Source organism: Schistocerca gregaria, chromosome 1, assembly GCF_023897955.1.
Source record: "Schistocerca gregaria isolate iqSchGreg1 chromosome 1, iqSchGreg1.2, whole genome shotgun sequence".
NCBI lineage: Eukaryota > Metazoa > Arthropoda > Insecta > Orthoptera > Acrididae > Schistocerca > Schistocerca gregaria.
In genome coordinates, this window is record NC_064920.1 from 270,838,672 (window position 1) to 270,861,483 (window position 22,812).

The 22,812-nt window shown below is 36.2% G+C and overlaps 1 protein-coding gene across 1 annotated transcript in view; it reads right to left on the reverse strand.

The window, feature by feature from the left end:
• Positions 1-22,479, reverse strand: part of LOC126340484 (translation initiation factor IF-2, mitochondrial) — an 85,734-nt gene extending 63,255 nt beyond the window's left edge. Inside the window, exons 1-8 of the mRNA XM_050001694.1 lie at positions 22,343-22,479; positions 21,367-21,532; positions 21,181-21,289; positions 18,223-18,406; positions 12,516-12,676; positions 10,615-10,791; positions 10,469-10,518; positions 9,634-9,848 (exon numbers count right to left, since the gene is read on the reverse strand). Coding sequence (XP_049857651.1) covers positions 9,634-9,848; positions 10,469-10,518; positions 10,615-10,791; positions 12,516-12,676; positions 18,223-18,406; positions 21,181-21,289; positions 21,367-21,532; positions 22,343-22,380 — 1,100 coding nt within the window. The 5' untranslated portion in view covers positions 22,381-22,479. The remainder of the gene's footprint in view (positions 1-9,633; positions 9,849-10,468; positions 10,519-10,614; positions 10,792-12,515; positions 12,677-18,222; positions 18,407-21,180; positions 21,290-21,366; positions 21,533-22,342) is intronic.
• Positions 22,480-22,812: the final 333 nt, after the last annotated feature.

Consider the following 22,812-nt stretch of genomic DNA (forward strand, 5'->3'; position numbering starts at 1 on the left):
GCAGGAATTTTTAAATCAAAGGATCGGTCACATAGGACCAAATGATTCAGCCTTACATTACTGGCCTCCAAGGTCACCGGACCTGGCTGTCTGATTATCTCTTGTGGAGATTTATTAGAGACTCTGTTTATGTGTTTCCATAAGCAACAACAATGAATGAACTGAGATATCGCATAACAGCAGCTGTGGAAGCTGTAACTCAAGACATGCTCATTGCAGTATGAGAACAATTTGAATACCGCATTGACATATGATGCGCCTCTGAAGGGAGCATATTGAACGCCTATGAAAAGGTATGAAAAAAATTTTTTGAGTTTCCCATTCATCAAAACACAAAACTCACTGTACATGTTTATTAGTTTCAGAAATACAGATACGCCAAATCAGATGATTCTTTTTTATACACCCTGTATATCGCAAAACAACAATGAAGGTAAAATTACAGAGATTCGTGCCACATGGGGGCTTACCAGGAATCATTCTTCCTGCGAACCATTTGCTACTCAAGCAGAGAAGGGGGAAGCGACAGTGCTACACAAAGCAGCCCCCGCCACATACTGCAAAGTGGCTCGTGGAGTACTGATGTAAATGTAGACATGATGAATATTTATAGAATGTGTAATGGTATTGCCCCTGCTGCCACTGAAAAATACCATCAGCACTTTGTAAAACACTTAAATTGTTGGTTATTATTTGTTTTTTTCTTTAATATGCATTTTAACACACTGAATGAAAAAAAAGAAACTGCAAGAAGCGAACTACACGCTTCTTACGAGAAAATTTCAACAAAATGAACAGGAACAGCAACACACTGCCACATGGCCAACCATTAGCACATGACTGCTTTTTGTACATCCTGATGTTCGATAAATGGGTCTATGGTGGACATTGTTAACAGAAATCTTGTAATGATTTCAGTACACTGTGTGCAACATCTGTACAATGGAATGAGTACTGGGGGACTTGAATTTGCCACTGGCCAAAGACTGACCATAGTGTGCTTCCCTTTACTGATGAAGACACATTTACAGGGCATACAATAAAAGTAATACACATAAAATACATCATATAAGAACCTAAATGGTACAATTGAAGCATTTTAACCGAGTACACTTTTTTATCAATAACACGTCCATAACTCCTCTTATCTTGAATATTTAATAACAGCTCTCCCCCAGTCATTGTTAGGTGTAGAAAATATATTGAAAGAGAGAGTAATCTTTTGTAACAATACCAGAGAAGGAAAATTGCTACTCACCATATAGCGGAAATGCTGAGTCGTGATAGGTACAATAAAAAGAGTCACACAATCATAGCTTTCGGCCATCAAGGCCTTTCTCAGCAGTAGACACATACAAATACGTGTGCAGTCTCAGAGAGCTCAAACTACACTGCGAGCAGCATGATGGTGGGAGTGGTGGTTGGGTTGGGGTTAGGAGGAGGCTGCGATGGGGAGAGGGATCGATAGTGTGGTGGGAGTGGCGGACAGTGAAGTGTTTCAGTTTAGACGCAGGGCAGGAGAGAAGGTGTGGAGGGGGGAAGGGGTAAGTAGCGGAAAGGAGAGAAATAAAAAGAATGGTGAGTAGCAACTTTCCTTCTCTGGTATGATTACATTACATCCTGGATTTTCCATAGAATAATCTTCTGGCCATACAAACGCGATGTATTTACACAATGATGGGAACCCCTTCACAGTTTACCACATGTGTCATGCAACATCTCAAACCACTTAACAAGGAGTATTATTTAGACAATAAGATCTTCAGACCTAAGACCAGTAAGACTATTGTTTATGAGATTCATGGATTTGGATAAAGCTGGAAGAATACAGAAAAAGGTGAAATATGGACATCAATGAGGATGCAGTAGAAGCAATGGATACACATGAGGTATGCAGCTCATGATTGGGCAATATTGCAGTACATTAGCAGAACTAATTGCGTGGCCAGGGATATAACATGAGTCACACTCATCATTCATCTCTTGTGTTTCTATCTGAAATGCACATTTATCACTTACTGAACTGAACAATATTACTTTTGTTGCTGTTGTTGTTATTGCTATCTATTGCCACAGTCTTCTGTCAAAGGACTATCCCTTCTTTTAGCCAAACTGTGTCATAAATTTTTTCCCATTGCTCAATTCAATACTTTTTTCCATTAGGTATCCAATTTATCTACCTACTCTTCAGCAATTTTCTGTAGCACAACATAACATATTGCTGTTTTTTTTAAAAAAAGAGCTTTTCATGCCACTGCCCATCTGAATTTTATAGTTCATCTGTTGTGTTGGAAATCAGTTACTTTTCGAAATGTTCTCGTGTATTCAGCCAGGCAGGATCATCCAAATGGTACAGTATTTTGGCAAGTTTGCTTATTCCATCTTCAAGTGATCCTGATGACTGATCACCTTGCACACTGGGTGTCATCTTCTGTACCTTCTCTCTCCTGCCCCAAGACTGCAGTACTTGTCTGTGGCTCTCCTCATGAAATGGAGAACAAAGTGCATCGTCATGAGATGAGTCACTGTTCTTAGTCTCTATACTGTCACAGCAAGGTTGTTTGTAATGCAAAGGAAGTCCCCAGTAGAAATATTGAGCCATCTTGCCTGTTCACCCGTTCATAATTGCAAAAGTATTGCCAGGGCAGGATTTTATGTAAGAATTGACTTCTTGATTATGTCCCATAAATGTTCGATGGGATTCATGTCAGGTGATAGCAGTGGCCAAATAATTTGCTCGAACTGTCCAGAATGTTCTCCAAAGCAACTATGAAAAATTATGGCCTGCTGACAAGGCACCATGTCAACCATAAAAAGTCTATCAATGTTTGGGAACATGATGTCCATGAATGGCTGCAAATGGTCTCCAAGTAGCCAAACATGCAGATAACCTAGTCCATTCCATATAAACATAGCCCACATCATTACGGAGCCACCACCAGCTTGCATAGTTCCTTGCTGACAACTTGGGCTTCATGGGGTCTGCACCGCATTCGAACCCCACTATCAGCTCTTATCAATTGAAATTGGGGCTCATCTGACCAGCCCACAATTATACAGTTATCTAAATGGCAAATTATACTGCACTATCCCAGTGGAAATGTTCACTGTACATTTCATATTGATTTCTGCAGTTGTTTCTCATGGTGTTGCTTGCCTGTTAGCACTGATAACTCTATGCAATTGTTACTGCTCTCAGTCCTTAAGAGAAGGCTACAGGCCACTGTGTTGTCCTTAGTGAGAAATAATGTCTGAAATTTGGTATTCTTGGCACACTCTTGACTTTTTGGATCACAGAATACTGAATTCCCTACTGATTTCTGAAATGGAATGTCTTGCGCATCTAGCTCCAACTACCATTCTGCATTCAAAAGTCTGTTATCTCCCATCATGAGGCCGTAATTGTGTCAGAAACCTGAGTACAAATGACAGCTCTGCCAATGCAGTGGCCTTTCATACCATGTTTACACAGTACTACCACTATCTGTGTGTGCATATCGCTGCCTCATTATTTTTGTCACCTCAGTGTATATACAAGGGTAATTCAGTAAGGAATGCAACACATTTTTTTCACAAAGCAGGAAGCTTTGATTCACAATTAAAATTCACCATACAGTTCACTAAATCTTTGGTTATAAAACACAATCTTTCACCTTAATGTCTTTTTAACTCTTAATGTGACACTCTTTGAGTGCAGACATGATGCCACTCTTCTGATATGCACCTCAGCCACATTCCTGCTGCCTAAAGACGTATCCACAATCGCTGTAGTTCTTCCCATGATATCATGGAGAAGATGTGCCTTAGCATTTTGGTGGCCACAAAAACAGTGAACCCCTTTCTTCAATTTTCTAAGGGTCTCACAACAGACTTTGGAGTTGGTTGATTGAGGATGAGGGATAACATCAAACTTAAAATCCCCTTCATAATCCAACAAGACTGTAGCCATGGCTTTATCTGCTGAGGGTAAGCTTTGAACTACTTCTTTAAAGGAGACACTGTGTTCTAACGCTCCATGGATTGTTGCTGCTTTGTTTCAGGCTCCAAGTAATGAATCCTGTTTCATTGCCTGTGACAATTTTGAACAAAAAATTGTCACCAACAGTCTGATAATCAGCAAGCAATTTGGCATAAATTGTCCTTTCTTCCCATTAATGCTCTTCAGTTAGGTGTTGCCAAACCCAGTGGGCGCAACCCTTTGAATACACTAACAGTGTGAGCACTACCAACAAAGATGTCCCACTGAGCACTAAGTTATTTGATTTTTATTTGTTGATCACCTTGAATGAGTGTGTCTGCATCTTTCAATGCAGACATCACACCTGCGTGCAGCTAGCTCGCCTGTGGAAGGCCACACAGATTTCCATCTCATTAATCTGCTGATTATAGACATTTTGCCAGAGCCTTACTACATTTTTATCTACTGCCCAATGACCATAGACATTCCTTAAATGCTTGTGAATATTTGTTTCCTACAAAAAGATATTGAAGATCTGCTCTTTGCTTGGAATGCACCTTAGTTGCAGACTATATTGTGACCTCTGGTTACAGCGTTGTCATCTACTGGGAGTTACTGAAAATATAAGACATGATACAGGAATGACTAAGGATGTTGCAAACAAAATACAACTTTTTTTGACTGCAACTGGCTGAGACAAAAATGTGTTGCATTTATTGAACACCTCTTGTACTTGCATGCTTTCAGCTGCCACACTTCTTCACAGTGAGAAGGCTCCCTAAGCATCCTCACATCAATAATAAATCTGAGGAAACTGGAAAAATTCTCCAAACCCACAACCCCTGCATCCCAAGGCAAAAGCCTAATTGAGGTCTATTAAGGATGACCTAAGACTCCGGAAACTAGGGAGTCTACCGCATCCCATGCAACTGTGGGGAAAATGTACGTAGGTCTGACCATCCAGATGGGACATGAAACATACATGAAGAACAAGCATCCAACAGAACAACCAACAAAGGCAACTGTCACAGAGCACTGAAACTTCACATGAATTATAATGGCACCAAGTTGTTAAAACAGCTAAACACATTCTGAGATTGCATTTTTTAAAAAAATATGTAGAGATCTGGCCACAAGATTAGCTGATAAATAAAGATGGCAGTTTCCAAACTAAATAATGCTTGGGGCAGAGTCTTGAGCATACTCAAAGCACTAGTACAGTCTGCGGGGATGTCCACTTATGCCACACTAACTGAGATCTGAGATCACACCATGTAGACGTGCCACATAGACAGACCTCAACCAAATCAGCAGCAAACGTCATTGCTCAATATAGCAGAGCTGCATTTCCCAAGGAAACACAAAGGCTGTAGTTTCCCCTTGCTTTCAGCTGTTCACAGTAGCAATTTATATTCCTGTAATGTAGTTGCACACATGGTAAATTCATCTGTATCGCTGAGGCACATAGTTATCCCATCATGACAAGAATCATGGTTCATGAGGGGAGGGGGGAGATTATTATTATTATTATTATTCTTTCATGAGGGGAGAGGGGAGATTATTATTATTATTCTTTCTTTCTTTTCTCAAACGTTATGTCTGGTCTAAAATGGAAAGTGACGCGGACCTTAATCAAGAGTGACTTCCTTTTAACTGTACGGTATATGTTATATTGCATTTAGGAACTTTCGGGTAATTGAACATGTATCAATAATTACGGATTTCTGTAGTTGTATATATAAGTTTGGATATTGCTGTATTGCATTGATGTACTGGTGGATATTGTGTGGTATGACTCCTGTAGTTGATAGTATAATTGATATATAGTGTCAACTTTATCCTGATGCCACATGTCCTTGACTTCCTCAGCCAGTTGGATGTATTTTTCAATTTTTTCTCCTGTTTTCTTTTGTGTATTTGTTGTATTGGGTATGGATATTTCGATTAGTTGTGTTAATTTCTTCTTTTTATTGGTGAGTATGATGTCAGGTTTCTTATGTGGTGTTGTTTTATCTGTTATAATGGTTCTGTTCCAGTATAATTTGTATTCATCATTCTCCAGTACATTTTGTGGTGCATACTTGTATGTGGGAACGTGTTGTTTTATAAGTTTATGTTGTAAGGCAATCTAAGCTGTTGATGTATTATTTTTGCTACATTGTCATATATTCTGGGGTATTCTGTATTCGCTAGTATTGTACATCCGCTTGTGATGTGATCTACTGTTTCTATTTGTTGTTTGCAAAGTCTGCATTTATCTGCTGTAGTATTGGGATCTTTAATAATATGCTTGCTGTAATATCTGGTGTTTATTGTTTGATCCTGTACTGCAATCATGAATCCTTCCGTCTCACTGTATATATTGCCTTTTCTTAGCCATGTGTTGAATGCGTCTTGATCGATGTGTGGCTGTGTTAGATGATACGGGTGCTTGCCATGTAGTGTTTTCTTTTTCCAATTTACTTTCTTCGTATCTGTTGATGTTATGTGATCTAAAGGGTTGTAGAAGTGGTTATGAAATTGCAGTGGTGTAGCCAATGTATTTATATGAGTGATTGCTTTGTGTATTTTGCTAGTTTCTGCTCGTTCTAGAAAGAGTTTTCTTAAATTGTCTACCTGTCCATAATGTAGGTTTTTTATGTCGATAAATCCCCTTCCTTTCTGCTTAATGTGAGTCTTTCTGTTGCTGAATGTATGTGATGTATTCTATATTTGTGGCATTGTGATTGTGTAAGTGTATTGAGTGCTTCTAGGTCTGTGTTACTCCATTTCACTACTCCAAATGAGTAGGTCAATATTGGTATAGCATAAGTATTTATAGCTTTTGTCTTGTTTCTTGCTGTCAATTCCGTTTTCAGTATTTTTTTTAGTCTTTGTCTATATTTTTCTTTTAGTTCTTCTTTAATATTGGTATTATCTATTCCTATTTTTTGTCTGTATCCTAGATATTTATAGGCATCTGTTTTCTCCATCGTTTCTATGCAGTCGCTGTGGTTATCCAATATGTAATCTTCTTGTTTAGTGTGTTTTCCCATGATTATGTTATTTTTCTTATATTTGTCTGTTCCAAAACCCATATTTATATCATGGCTGAATACTTCTGTTATCTTTAGTAATTGGTTGAGTTGTTGATTTGTTGCTGTCAGTAGTTTTAGATCATCCATGTATAGCAAACGAGTGATTTTGTGTGGGTATGTTCCAGTAATATAGTATTCATAATTTCTATTATTTAGCATGTTGAATAGTGGGTTCAGAGCAAGGTAGAACCAGAAAGGACTTAATGAGTCTCCATGGTATATTCCACACTTAATCTGTATTGGCTGTGATGTGATATTATTTGAATCTGTTTGGATATTAAGTGTGGTTTTCCAATTTTTCATTACTATGTTTAGGAACTGTATCAATTTAGGATCTACTTTGTATATTTCCAATATTTGTAGTAACCATGAGTGGGGTACACTATCAAAAGCTTTTTGGTAATCAATGTATGCTTAGTGTAGCAACCTTTGTTTAGTTTTAGCTTGATATGTCACCTCTGCATCTATCATCAGTTGCTCTTTACATCCTCGTGCTCCTTTGCAACAGCCTTTTTGTTCTTCATTTATAATTTTGTTCTGTGTTGTATGTGTCACTAATTTCTGTGTAATGACTGAAGTTAATATTTTGTATATTGTTGGTAGGCATGTTATGGGGCGATATTTAGCTGGGTTTGCTGTGTCTGCTTGATCTTTAGATTTCAGATAAGTTATTCCACGTGGAAGTGTATCAGGGAATGTGTATGGGTCTGCAATGTAACTGTTAAATAATTTAGATAGATGTGAATGTGTTGAGGAGAACTTCTTTAGCCAGAAATTTGCTATTTTATCTTTTCCAGGGGCTTTCCAATTGTGAGTAGAATTAATTGCTTGGGTGACTTCATGTTGCAAAATTATCACTTCAGGCATCTGTAGGATCATATTGTATGTGTCTGTTTCTGCTTGTATCTGCCGTGCATGCCTGTTATGTTGTACCGGGTTTGACCATATGTTGCTCCAGAAGTGTTCCATGTCTGTTATGTTTGGTGGATTGTCTATTTTAATGTGTGTGTTATCTATTGTCTGGTAAGATTTCTTTTGGTTTGTATTGAATGTTTGGTTTTGTTTCCTTCTATTTTAACTTTTTTTGGTATCTTCTAAGTCGTTTGGCCAATGCTTGTAATTTCTGCTTCTTTTCATCTAATTGCTCTATCGCTTCTTGTTGTGAGATTTTACCTAACCTTTTTTGTTTTTTTTTTCTGACATTTCATTTCTTATAAATTGTGTTAGCTGTCCAATGTCTTTTCTCAGTTTTTCTATTCTGATCTGTAGCCTGTGTTACCATGCTGGTTTTGTGGGTTTCTTCTGTGTGTTGGTTGGTTCTGATCCCTGCCTAGTGTGTATATTTAGTGTAGTGAGTGTTCCTACATAAACCAGTAGTTGTAACTCTTCCATAGTTGTGTTTTCATTTATTTTGTTGTGTATGATTGTGTTGATAGTTTTTATTGTTGTTTCGACTTGTGGGTTATTTGGCGGTCTATGCAAGAATGGTCTAATGTCTGCATTTGTGTCTTTGTATTCTATATATGTCAGCTGAAATTTTTCTTCTATATCTAACATGTGCGTCACTTTGTGTTCTATGTGTGCTTGTTCTGGTGGCTGTCTTAAGATTTCATTTTCCTCTGATTGTTTAATTGATGCGTGTTGTTCTTTGTTTGTTTGCTCTGGGATGTTTGAGTCCATTACTGTATTTTCTTCTTCTTCTGATTGCACATTATTTTGTTCCAGTATTTGTTGTATTTGTTTGATGTTTTCTAATTCTGACTGGGGTATCCTGTTATTTTTGATTATTACACGGATCTGATCAGCTAGTCGTTGTTCTGTTAAAAATTTTAATTCTGGGTATCTGGTAATAAATGTTGTGTATACTTGTGATCTGTATCCAGTTGTGTTCGTTCCTAGGTTTGTTGCTTGGTAATAACAGGACATGATGTATCGATTAACTTCATCTGACCATCTCATCCTCTGTCTTTGTTTTCTTTCTAGGGTGGTTGCAAGAAGCATATCCTGCAAGACACCTCTATTTGGTTTAAATCATTTTCCAGTTGGCTAGCAGTGTCATTACTATTACTATTATTATTATTAATAGAGGGGGATATTATTATTATCATTATTTACAAATTAGAAAGGAATTGGACAATTTGTTTTAACAGAATGGTAGCATTACATAATTGAATCAGTATTCATGCCCAACACTATTTTCTTGGCATTAACTGTGGAGCTTATGTAGTGATGTAATCTATGGGGTTCTAATATCTGAAAATTACTTGGGAACATTTAGATTTGGGTAAATCAAACATTGCATCTGTTCTGATATGAATTGACAGACACTGGAAGGACATTTGGTATGGAAAGGCATTTGGCATATGTGGCCTGCCTTGTGCCCACTCTTCTATGTTTTGTTGAGATTATTCTTTGAGAATTAGAACTGAGTGCTGCTGTTGTAGCAGTGAATAATAGGTCTACATAAATGTTTACAATAATGCTAAAGCAGTTTCATAGCAAATCAGCATTTAAGCTCAGATAATTTTCTTCATGAACTAAAAATGGAACACAGAAAGTTTAAAACAACTTGTAATAAGAACTTAGAAATATACAAACCCTCTTAGCATATCAGTTTTAGACTCAATAACAACACCTTCTATCATCCCTTTAGGATCTCCTTTTAAATCCATCAACTCAGCCTGTAGAACTATTGCTTCTGCTAGGACATCCAAGTTTGTACCATGGAGGGCTGATATTGGAACCACTTGAACATCTCCACCTTCATCTTCTACTTGTATTCCGTGTTGCAGCAACATTCTTTTTGAGCGTTCCTAAATCGAATAAATCATTTTAACACTCCTTTAGTTAAAACAGCTGAAGGCCAATAATGCCAAAAATAAATGATTCATTATTTTCTGTTTCTCCAGATTAATGTTTCTGACAACATTTTTAGAATAGGATAGCAGAAACAAACTTTTTTGCAGTATGAACAAATAGAAAGGGAGTTCAAATACTGCCTTTAGACCACAAATATCAATAAAACAGCAGTTTATCAGTAGACTCTCTGAATAGCTGTGCACAAAACAAACTTCATAACACATTTTTTCTATAAAGCATTACAAATTAGAGAACTACAGGCTTGCTTGCTATACAATATAAGCTTATGTGCTGGTCACAGGATAAACAAATTCTGTAATTATAAATCATGGTAAAATCCTTATTTCAGTGTTAATGCTGCACAATTAGAGCTGCTACTTTGTGTTCAACCATGTAGGTAAGAATGACAAATCACATCTGCCATGAACAATGTCATGTAAATGCTTGTGACAGCACTGCAAAATATCAAGAAGAGTAACTGCTACTAGCATAAGTCAATTGAATGTGTCAAATTACTACAATAAGAATAGATTTTACCACTCAAATAAACCAGAGAAAGTTAATGTTTACCTACTATGTCAGCTTCAGGTTTGTCAATCTTGTTAATGGCAACAATTATGGGTACTGTGAGAAAGAAAAACAAAATGATAAGTTATGAGACACAGACATTTATCCACCATCATTATAATAATCTTTTAAATTTTCTTCCAAGACATTTACCGTTAGCCTCCTTTGCCATACGAATAGATTCAACAGTCTGCTCCATCACACCATCGTCGGCTGCCACAACCAGTACCACTATATCAGTAACTTCCGCTCCTCTTGCCCGCATTGCAGAAAAAGCAGCATGTCCTGGTGTGTCAAGGAATGTAATGGTGTCTCCACTTGGCAGTGTCACTACATTGGAAAAGTAAGGGTGCAAATTGAGCAACAATGCCATAACACCTAGGAAACAAATTTACTACTCATCTTAAGGAACTAATAATTCTGAAAGCTAGAATAGCTCCACACCCTTTTAAATGCATCTATCAGCAGCACTGCAGTACTAAACATGTCACCTCCTGAAGGCAAGAACTGGCTAGAAATTTTGTCTCCGTTTTATAATGCAATCGAAATTCTGTCATGATTCAACCCTCATGCAAAACATTAGATTTTGATATTTGGATAGATATCCTAAACAGTGGCTGTAAGAAAGGAGAGATGGACTACCATAATCAGGGTAATGTCTACTAACACAGCGTGGTTTTGAAATTCCAAGTTGTGATCTGTTTCACCTTCTCATCATTAAAGAACATTTTATTTATGGCCCCCCACTCCCACTTTGTTTACTGTACTAATTATCAGTCTATAATTATAGCTATTAAGTAATATTTTACAATATTTCACTGTAACAGACAACTAGACAAATTTAAGTAATATTCAGAATGTACTGGAATGATCACTTACTGATTCCAAATATGCTAGCAGTATCAATGAGGAACAAAAATGACCAAACATTGTAAACAATAATGGTACTACAAACAATGTATTTGTTTAAAAACATATATAAAAGAAAATAATACAAATGATTAGTAAGCGATCAGTATTAAAAATTGTTTCTTCATATATTATGTTCTTCTTTCACCTCCTGAATCTCACGAAATTTTTGTATCACTTATTTTTAATCCTTAATAATAATAATAATAATAATAATAATAATAATAATAATTCCATTACCTTAGATTTTACATGTTAACTAAAGTGATATATATACTGTCGTTTAATCTTAGAATGTATCTAACGAACTTTTTCCATTTTACGCAAGACAGCAGTGTCATATACAGCCCAATATTTTTAATTATGCCCTAATCTATGTAATTTAATTTATCATCTTGTAAGTTGAAATCTGAAGATGCTAATGCTGTTTGTATGGAACACACAGAAACACAAAAAAAGTTATGTGCAACTTGCAGCTGCTCTACAACTTAACAATTTTAATTTCAACTAAATTCTTGATTTATTCTATGTTACTCTCCTAAACACTTTTTGAAGACAGATATGTATTTGCATGTTCCCCAGTTTTTATTCTGTTTCATTCTTTTTAACTGCATGCCTCTCAATTCAAAGCTCTATCAAAATTTTAAATTTTCTCTTAGTTCCCTGCATCCATACACAATCCTAGCTCTCTGTCTCTCTCTCTCTCTCTCTCTATCCCTCCCTCCTGTGGTCAAAACGAAATTTCAGTAAAACCACACACACACACACACACACACACACACACACACACAAAGTGATAGAGAAGAAAGTTTCTAGCACTCATGTTATCAGTTTAGGGAAACACAAAATGCAAAATATGGATGGATGGGGGAGGATTAGAAACCCCACTTCTTCTTTGAAACAGAAGTCCAGTGATATACAATGATATGTTTTCAGAAAATAGCATTCAAGTAATGATACTTGGTCTTCCGATCTTCTGAAATTGCACCAAATTCATGTCAGAAAGGGTTAAAATATTGCCAAATGTGCAATAATGAATGCAGATGCATAAAGCAGTTACAGAAATACTGCAGATAATATAAAACAAAAATTAAAATAACAAAAAGCGGTTACAAATGTAAACAGCTATTAAGGATACACAGTACCTGAAAAGGCTCCAATATGTTGTGTGATGCCTCCGAATTCAGACTCAACTACTGACGTATGACGCAATGCATCCAGCAATGTTGTTTTACCATGGTCAACATGACCCATTACAGTCACTACAGGTGGTCGTTTCACTAAAACTGATGGGTCTGGTGGAGGACTGTGAAATTAACAGACACATCAGATTACAGAGTCTCCTGAAAGATAAATACATATTTACATACTTGTACATTTCCATTAAAGCAAAACAAACACACACAAAACAAATGTTAAACATACACCACAATACCAACAGAAGATGAAGAATAAACATGTGCTAACAGTTGGTAACACTACATACCGTAAACACACACATTCAATACACAGTAAAAGTTGGAATTGAAATGTTAAAGTAAATGTGGTCCAAAAAACATTGAAAATCGCCCATCTCGGGCATGGGAACTGAGAAATATGTCTCCATGATGACACACATGGATTAACAACTTTGGAAATGGCAAGTAACACCAAATAATAATTTAACCTCAAGAAACTTTCATTGCAGAAGTTGTTCCCAACCCGAAAAACAAGAGAAAAAGAAAAGAAGATGTAGTAATAGTAACATACTTGTAACTAATATATAACATATTTTTATATACATAAAACAAATATACAACAGGTTGCTGAAGATGCTTCACAAATAAAAGAAGTGAGACACATACAGCAAAAAAGAAATGCCTTTCATTTAGTTGCAAATACAGACTATAACACTATGAAAACAGATTAGTTAGACTCCCTAGTAAATATCTTCAATGAGATTCCTTATTACAGAAATAAAGTCTAGGACCAACACACTCAGAAATGGTGTGTGACATCTCTCCATCTACAACAGTAATAAAAACGGAATTTTTTGTAGATGCATGGTGTTGATTACTTCTGTTACACAAGTTTCGAGACAGAATTTTTTATATCACATTAATGAGAACAGTAAACAGACAAGACGGAGTGTATACACTGGCAATGGCTTTATGAGAATCCAATAACAGCACATGTAACAACTGCTTCCAGAATTTGCACATATTTTGTCTTGAGAAGGCCTACTGCATTACTTGCAGCCATAATGTCGTCAGATATCCTCATCAATGAGGCTTATGAGGACATCAACTAATGTTTTTATAGTTTTTCCTGCTTCGCATCAGCGTTATTTCAGATATTTACTTGTAAGTCCTGTCAGACGGGGTTAAGTAAAAAAAACGTTTTCCACACAAGTGTCAAGTATCACCTTTTTCTCTGTCATCATTAACAGTATTATGTCGACAGAAGAGTCCCCAGTATAGTGCTCTTTATTTGTGGACAAGTCCACAACATTTGGCTCATCCACCAACACCGCATTATTCACAACCTCTACTTAGTCCATCTTCTTTGAAAATGAGTGACAGTGTTCCAAGTATGGGAGAATGGGCGAGGTATCTGATGGCTCTTAAGTAGGGTTGCCATATGTCCCAGAAAACCCTGATTGTCCGGATTTGAGTGGTGTAAATAATATCCCAACTGACTGAGCAGAAGTCCCAAGTTTTAAAAAATAATCCCTTTACAAAGATGGCAAGGAAATACAGTTTAAACACCTGCCCAATCTCTTCAAACTACAATCAATTTTAATTGTCGAGACTAATATATTATCAATTGCATTATTGATGCTTCCTATATGCTTCTGGTGCTACCTATTTCCATTCCATTGGAATATTGGAAAGAATCTCGTTCAATGTTCTATATTTTAAGAAGAGCATGTAGGAATCCATCACATTCAGTCTGATATTCTGGAAAATGATTATTCTTATCAAGTGTAAAATATATAACATTTTTAAGGCCATGTCAACAAAATGGGAAACAGCATTTATAGATGAACACACCAGAGAATTTCCTTCAATGAAACGGATCAAAGTGAAAACGACACAGAATTCCTTTTCGATACATTCATCCCCCACGACAAACTGTTGAAATACCTCGACTCTGTACATTCATCACAAAGGTACAATTGGTATAATGAAATTTAAATTGTAATTTATCGCAAAGTGTTTCACATTAAAACTATGCCAAATATATTTGTAGTACTTATTTCATCAAAAGCGTATTATATTTAATTGCTAATATCCTTCTGTCCCAGTTTAGTGGAAGAGAATTAGAGCAACCCTATTCTTATTTGATTTCAAGCTGTTATGTTTAGCACACGTAAGGGACAGACATTCTACAGTAAGTCACCACTGTAATGTTATCTTTCGCGTGTGGTCAGTTTCCTGACAGACAAATTCTCATTAATGAAACCACTTTATAAAATGGGCGAAAGGGATAATGCAGATAATTACCAGCCAATTTCTTCCCTACCAGTGTTTTTGAATGTGTCAAGAAAATTGGCAAAAGCATTTGATTGTGTGGACCATGCAACAGTTCTGCATACATTGCAACATTATGGCATTAGGAAAATACTCAACAATGACTCACTTCATAGCTGGAAAGTAGGAGGCAGAAGACAGACAGCCAGTCAACAAATAGAGAAACGATTTGGTGCTGACTTGGATTATGTAAGGCGGGAGGTGTTACAGAGTTTGTTATTTTTATATACCAGGTGTAGAAGTATCAAACCAGAATTTCCCTATAGATGGTGCAAGCCATCAGTGTACGGCTCATGAGACCGCATCTGCAGTGCCATCTGCTTCCTGTAACAGCTGATGGTCAATACACAGTAACCCAAGTTCCATATATCGGTATCTGTTACAAATCCATAAACATGTTGAGTTTAGTGCCTACATACTATGATTTATGGGCAGCATAGGTTTTCTGTTATCATTTGAGGAAAAGTGCAAAATAATCGTTCCGAATGCTTGTCGAAGTTTTTAGTGAACATTCTCTTGGGAAAACACAGCGTTTTGAGTGGTTCAAAAAATTCAAAAGTGGTGATTCTGATGTGGGAAACAATGAGTGTGGGAAACGAACAAAGAAGTTTGAAGAGAACAAATTGCAGGCTTTACTGAATGAAGATGATACTCAAACTCAACAGGAACTCGTGGAACAATTGATTGTGATATAGAAAGCCACTTCTCTTTTGTTGAAAGCTACGAGCAAGCTGTAGAAAGTAGGAAAATGGGTTCTGTATGAACTGAATGAAAGATAGCAAAGCAAATCAAAAGACCACTTGTGAAATGCTGCTTGCCAGATGCAAAAGAAAGTTGTTTCTCCATTGAATAGTGGCATGTGCTGAAAAATGGATATATTTTGAGAATCCTAAGCAAAGTAAATCATGGGCACCCACTGCAAGACCAAATCGCTTTGGTAGACAAAGCTCTGTGTTTGGGGGGGGGGGGGGGGGTTACAGAAGAGTGTCGTCATCTATTATGAGCTGCTAAAAACTGGTGAAACCATTAACACTGATCACTACCAACAGCAAATGATCGGTTTAAGTCAAGCATTATGTGAAAAACTACCAGAATATGGACAAAGGCAACACAAAGCCATATTGCTCCATGATAACACCACACCAAAAAGTCAAAATGGGTCAGGGAAACGATCGAGGTGATCAGTTAGGAAACACTAGGGCATGTGGCTCATTCTCCAGACTTGGCTCCATCCGATTATTATCTATTTGCATCACTGTGATACGCTCTCGCTGGACAACCCTTCTATTCATATGAAAAAGTACAAAAATGTTTCAGTGACTGGTTCACTTCAAAAGAAGAATTTTTTGATGTGGCGTTCATAGCCTGCTGCAGAGACGGAATAAATGTATAAATATCAATGAAGATTATTTTGAATAAAATATTGTTTATCAGTTTCAAACAAAAGATGTCTAATTATTGTAACCAAATTCCAGTTTCATACTTCTACGCCTGGTATTTTTCTCCTTGCAGCTGTCACTAGTGTTACTGTGAAAGATGTAGAACATAATATAAATGATGCAACTAATGTGGTAGTCTGTAGAATCAGCACATGGCTTTCAGAGAACAGATGAACAGTTAACTGAAACAGAATGCAATTCATACTGTATCCAACACGGGACTCTTGTAAAAGCAGAATTTTGGTATCCCGAGGTAGTCTGCCAGTGAAGTTGAACATTTTAAATTCTCACAGTTCAGGATAGATGAAAGACTTCCTTAGATGTGTGCAAATAATTTAGGAATAAAGAAGACCACTCACTGAATAGCAGAAGCAGTGAGAACTTAACAGGCACAAACAAAAGCGAATGAAAACTTGCCATATTTTCGAATAAATCCTTTGTTGAGCTTGGGAACAAATACACACACCTGCAATGTGGCGAGTGGCCTCCTTTACTCCTAAATTATTTACATTCTGCCAGAACTTTTCTACTATATTTCTTGGAAGTATCACATTTACCGAAAGTGAATGCTGCCATCTTCATAACAATGCTCTCCACATTTCCACCACTGAAGTGTGAAGGAATGTTTACTTCACTTATGTTAACTCTTGTATGGGGTGCTGTATTTTGCACTAACTCTGGGCTCTCACTAAAAACATTCTTAGCCCAGAAATGGGTGGTAAGACTCAACTGTGGTGTCAGTTTGCAAATTTTGTGTAGACTGTGGTTCAGGTGTCTCAGAATTCTGTCATGGTGTACACATGTTCTATCATAAGATTTGATATTGACAATGTTATACATTTAAAAGAAACTGCAACACTGCTCAGCGAATACTATGAAGAAAAACAACCTCAACACTTTCTGAAGCACAATACAGAAATGTTTGCAGTATGTAACAGGGTTCCTTTTCAACAGGGTTCCATCAGAACTGGAAATACAGGGTGATAAACCCCAAGTATTCACATTCAAGTTTAAACATTCTCTTGTGGCACTAACTACATTGTACAGGAGTTCCTTCCAGTAAATGACAACTTTTCTGTGTAATATGTTATTTTTTGTGTTTTCTTAGTTCATTTGTTTACAAATTTTCTAATCACCTTTCTGTAAAGGGACTTTTTTAATGATCATAAAGTGGTGGATTGCACGGTCCCACATATCTGACAGACAGATAGATACATAGATAGATACATACATACATACATAAATACGCAAATAAGAGTAGCTTAGCTTCATGTACTTGCGAAGCACAATATTTCTCTTTCAGTTTTATAAGGTTGTTGTGTATTCTCTATTGGATTATGGGTGGCAAGGGATGGATCAAAAAGACCAACATTTCTGATGAACATAACGTTATCCATAACCAGGAAATAAGGCTTGCCTCAGGTGCCTAATGGACCAGCCCCACAGTTAGTCTCTGTGCTGAGATCGTTGAGCTGCCACTATTCACCAGATGGTCCATTAGGCATGTAGGCCTTGGTTCATCCGTTTACCAGCATGTGCACACAGTTGCCACAAGAAATCAATGTGTATTAGCTAAATATTCACCACATCCTATCAACATCACAGAATTCATCTCTTAATTTTTTTCTAAAGGCAAAAGATGTTTACAGTTCCAAGTACCATTTACAAGTTAATTACAGGTACAGAAAACTAGTATAAATAGAGAAGGTCAAAGGCCTGCAGAAGAAAATAATGGCTGTAGTTAATTGCCTGTGTGCGTGTGTCATTACGTTCTCAACACCACTTTCAAAAGATCTTAATCATAACAAACACAAATGTTTAGCAAGTTCCAATAAAAAAATAGTCTGACAAATAAATGCTAAATGTTGATATCTAAATTACACACACAGAAACATTTGTACCTTTTCACTGCATCCTTATTTTTTTCAACAGTTTCCTTGACTTGGCCCGGTGGTGCTATGACTCTGTATTTCATACCACTTTTCCTGACAACTTCTTGAATGACTTGCCAGTTGTCAATAACAGAATGTGGATGTGTATAGTCAACCGAATTGTCCACAAACATCATCACCTCAAAAATGTGATCTTTCAGAACAGAACAACAATGAAAATTAAACCACCCATCAATACAAATATTATATACAAAGGAAATTTCTACATTGTGGACATAATATGTTGCTTCATTAAAGAGTAAGTACTCATCTCTATGTAAATTTAGATTCTAAATGACATTTTAAGGTTATTATATCTTAAATGACCAGTAAGTAAAATCTTTTTTAAACCATTCATTATTTCATGTAAAGGAAGGAAACATATTCCTTCTATTAACTATTATAAAATTGTTGTTTTTCTGCTGTATTGAGATATATGTAGCCCGTAGTTTTCTGTAATTACAAAGATTCAAATAAATTTACAAAATAAATTGTGACACATTTTCTTTTATATTTCAGAACAATAAATTTATACATATGTAAAGTAATTCAATACTATGTGAGTGCACAACAGTGAAAAAAAAAAAGTGAGTCCCCAACAAAGGTCTTATTGCATACTGTGCTAGAATCTGACTATGGACGACATCTTCAGATGAAAGACAACTTCCTTCCTAATATTAGTTGTTACCAGTGATGTAATGGTATTGTGGCCTTGTGATGTCATAAATGGGCAAGTGAATGTGAAAGATGGTGTATGGGAAGAGGTCATTTTGGAGCAGTTGTGTTGCTTGAGATATTCTCTTCTAATAAATTTCAATACTACTGGTCTGTTGTTATTTTCAAAAGTTCATTATGTATGTTGCTTGTGACGAATGTCGGTGGAGGTGTGTGATGTGCTGAACACCATAACTTTCCTCCAGAAGTATGGTGTACTGGCAGAATACGTCGAAAGCATGAAATTCCTATGAAAATGATTGAAGAGGTCCATCTCATGACAGTGACAGTTTTCTGTGGATAATTTGTGACATTCGAGTTGGCGAAAAACCTGTCCAAAGTATCTTGACAGGTGACATTTTTTTATTTGTGTCACTATTCATTCAGTTACTGATTTGTTGGAAATAGAGAGAGTGAGAAGTTTATTTTAAAGGTGTATTACTTTTACTCTTTTATAAACTTAATTTGTCTAGTATCAGTTGTTGAAAATGGTTAAGGTTAATGGAAGGGAAGTTTGTTTTTTAGCAGGAGGGGAGAGAGATAAGGTGGAGAGATTGTTTAATACAAGTAGAGAGGAACGGGTATTTTATTCCTCTATAGCCTACTGATTTTTGCGTTCTTTGAATGGCGTTCAGTGATATGTGTTTGATTTTCACTAATTACATTTTTTAAAGGGGAGTATGTTTTTAACATTCACTTATTGAATTTTTGGATTTGATTATGAACATGTGCAATGGCTGGTATCAGTTATTTCATAGCAGCTATATTGGTAAACTGAAGTTACTGATACCACATAAACATTCACACCAGAGTGTTACTTGGTTTATTTGTAAACATGGTTTCTTTGAGGTTAATAGGTATTATGGAATTCACTTGAGCTACAAATGTAAAGTGTAGATGATGATATTGGTCTTGTAATAAACAGTTTGTTATGTTTTAGATTTAATTTTGGTGGTTATTGTGGAGTTCATCTTAGCTATATGAATGAAATGAATTTATCAACACCAGTTTGTACTTTTCTTCTATGCAGATGTCAATGTTTTGTCATTATAAGCTTTACAGGTTATGCAAACTTATCAGTACCAGCATCAGTTCTTTCTTGCAGTTCAGTATAACAATATAGATGTGTTAATTAAAGAAAGTTATACCAATGTTATTGTGTTTTCTGAAGCATTTATGTAATGTGATGGTCATATCTGGAGGGGGGCTTTTTTATCTGGCTTGTCCCATACAAAGAAAACCCCAAATTTCTGTAGCTGTCCTACTAGTCTCCATTGTAGACTGATTGCACTTCCTCAGTATTCTATCAAAAAACTGGAGTCTACCGCCTTCTTTACCCACGACAAACCCTATGTGACCATTCCATTTCCTATCCTTCACCCAGGTACTTCTATGAGTTGGTCAATTCCAACAGTGACTCATTCATATTATAGTCATAGAACGATACATTTTTTCATTCAGTGAAATGCAAAATTTTACATTTCTGAACGCATAGAGCACATTGCCAATTCTGAAGCATAATGAAATCTTCTCAAGATCTGTCTGAATATTTATGCAGCTTCTTTCAGACAGTACTTCATTATAGATAGTTGCAGCATTTACAGTAAGTCTGAGCTTAGATTAATATTCCCTGCAAGGTCATTAATGTACCAAATGATCAACAAGGGTTCCAACACATTTCCCTGGGAGAGACACGAAGTTCACTTGATACCCCATATGACTGAACTTTTGACAATAAGTGAAGGTGTGGTGCTGAGTCAAACGCATTTTGGATACCAAGAAAAACTGCATCTACATGGTTGCCTTGATCCAAATCTTTCAGTATGTCATTTGAGAAAAGTGTGCGTTGGGTTTCACATTTTTGATGTTTTCAAAATCCATGTCGGTTGCCACTGAAGAGGTCATTCTGTTCAAAATAAATCATTATGTTTGAGTTCAGAATATGTTCTACACAGCTACGACAACACTGAGATGTTACTGTAGAGATGTTTACAAAACTGCAACATGTGACTGGGTAAGGTAAATAGGTGAAGCTGTCATACCCAGCTCACTGTAACTGTCAGAGATCTTACGCCAATTAAAATATAGGTACATTTTACACTGGTGAATAATATTTTAATGCTTTACAAAAATCACTGATGGCTTTACAAGATTTGTCATATATAGTATCTTTCCCAATATCTCCTTTAACTTTAAAAGGAATATGAAACTTACCAACGCCTTTTCCTATGGCATTGCCTAATTCTTCAACTGTCATGTTTTTCCATATTTCTATAGTTGGAGTATTACTTTTTGGGGTGTATTGAATAATCCTTGGCGCTTTCTGTTAAAAATAAATATATATCAGACAACAGGTCTATTATATAAGGGAATTTTAATTTGTGTGACAGGAAAACTTACTTTCTCTTCCGCTGATCTTCTCTTTTTTCGAAGCCAGCTTGTAGCATATAATGATCTACATTGATGACACAAGTGTAGATCTGTCACTTTTGTTTGAAAACGGACAATCGTGGGCATACTACTTACATTTTTCCACATGGGCTTGTGAAGAAGTGATCCTCTTATGCTATAAAATAAGTACATAAAATTTTGAGTCTAACATTCTTGGAGATTTACCATTAATCTTTATATTACGTTCACAAATGTTGACAGTATATCATTCCACATACATAAAAAATTTAACCAATGTCAGGGAATGCTTTATCTTAACACGTCTCAAGCAAAGGCACTTTGCTACTATGGAAATATACTGTGGGTCGGAATTAATTTCTTCATACTAAATAAAATTCTGTTTTTACCTGTAATGTTATAGTGTACTGAACATACAAGGGGAAATGAAAAATTTTATACAAAAAAAAGTTAATCTAAATGCCACTCGATATCAAGGTGGAATACGGTCACAGTAGATAATTAACAATAAATAAATCAAAAACAAGATGTTCTCACAATGACATAACGGTGTTGGTTCTAGTCTCCTAATATGTCATTCCAAATTAAGGGACTGGAAAAAGAGAAACAAATCCAGTGTTTTGAATTATACGTGACACAAAAAAAAATCTCAGTAACTAGGTGGTTCATACAATGAAAACGAAAGTGGTTCTATGTATCTCAACTGCTACTTCAGAATATCCGAACAGAAATATATAAAAGTTTGTTAACGATCCTTTCTAGTGACTCAAATAACGAAATACAATATAACCACAAATATATTACATGTTGAGGATGACTAATACAACAAGCTATACTACCAACGTATATGAACTATTATTTTTCACTATATATTTATATAGCTCTCAACATGAGATTCTCAAACTATCTAACTAGCCTTAAAATAAAAATTAAAAAGCCTATAGCTTCAGTTTGCAAAATAATTCACCTGGTTAAGAAAAATGATTTAACAAATACTGTAGCCATAGCGCGATTGTTGTATACACAAAACCATAAACATGTCAAACATCTTATGAAAGACACTACAACCTACCAAAGCCAGTCGTGCCTATAGAGATCACTTGTGATACCGCTTGCTGTAAACATCTTAGTACTACCTTGTAAATCGCTGATCTGTGAAATTGATACAACACATCTACACTCTCTTACTTTAGGACAATTATAAATACATAGAGTAGTACAGGGATAGTCTTGTCCATTTTGTTGGGCATAGAACAGACTACACTCTCCGCAGTATTCACCTTTTCTGAAACGTATTCTCAGTGTGTTCATACGATCAATGTACATAAAGTAGTGACAACGTGGTCCAGACCACAGTTAGACTGTAGTCCAGACGCTCGCAAGATAACGGGAATGCGCAAATAGGGTATGGAAGCGATCAGGTGGCGCTGTTATCGA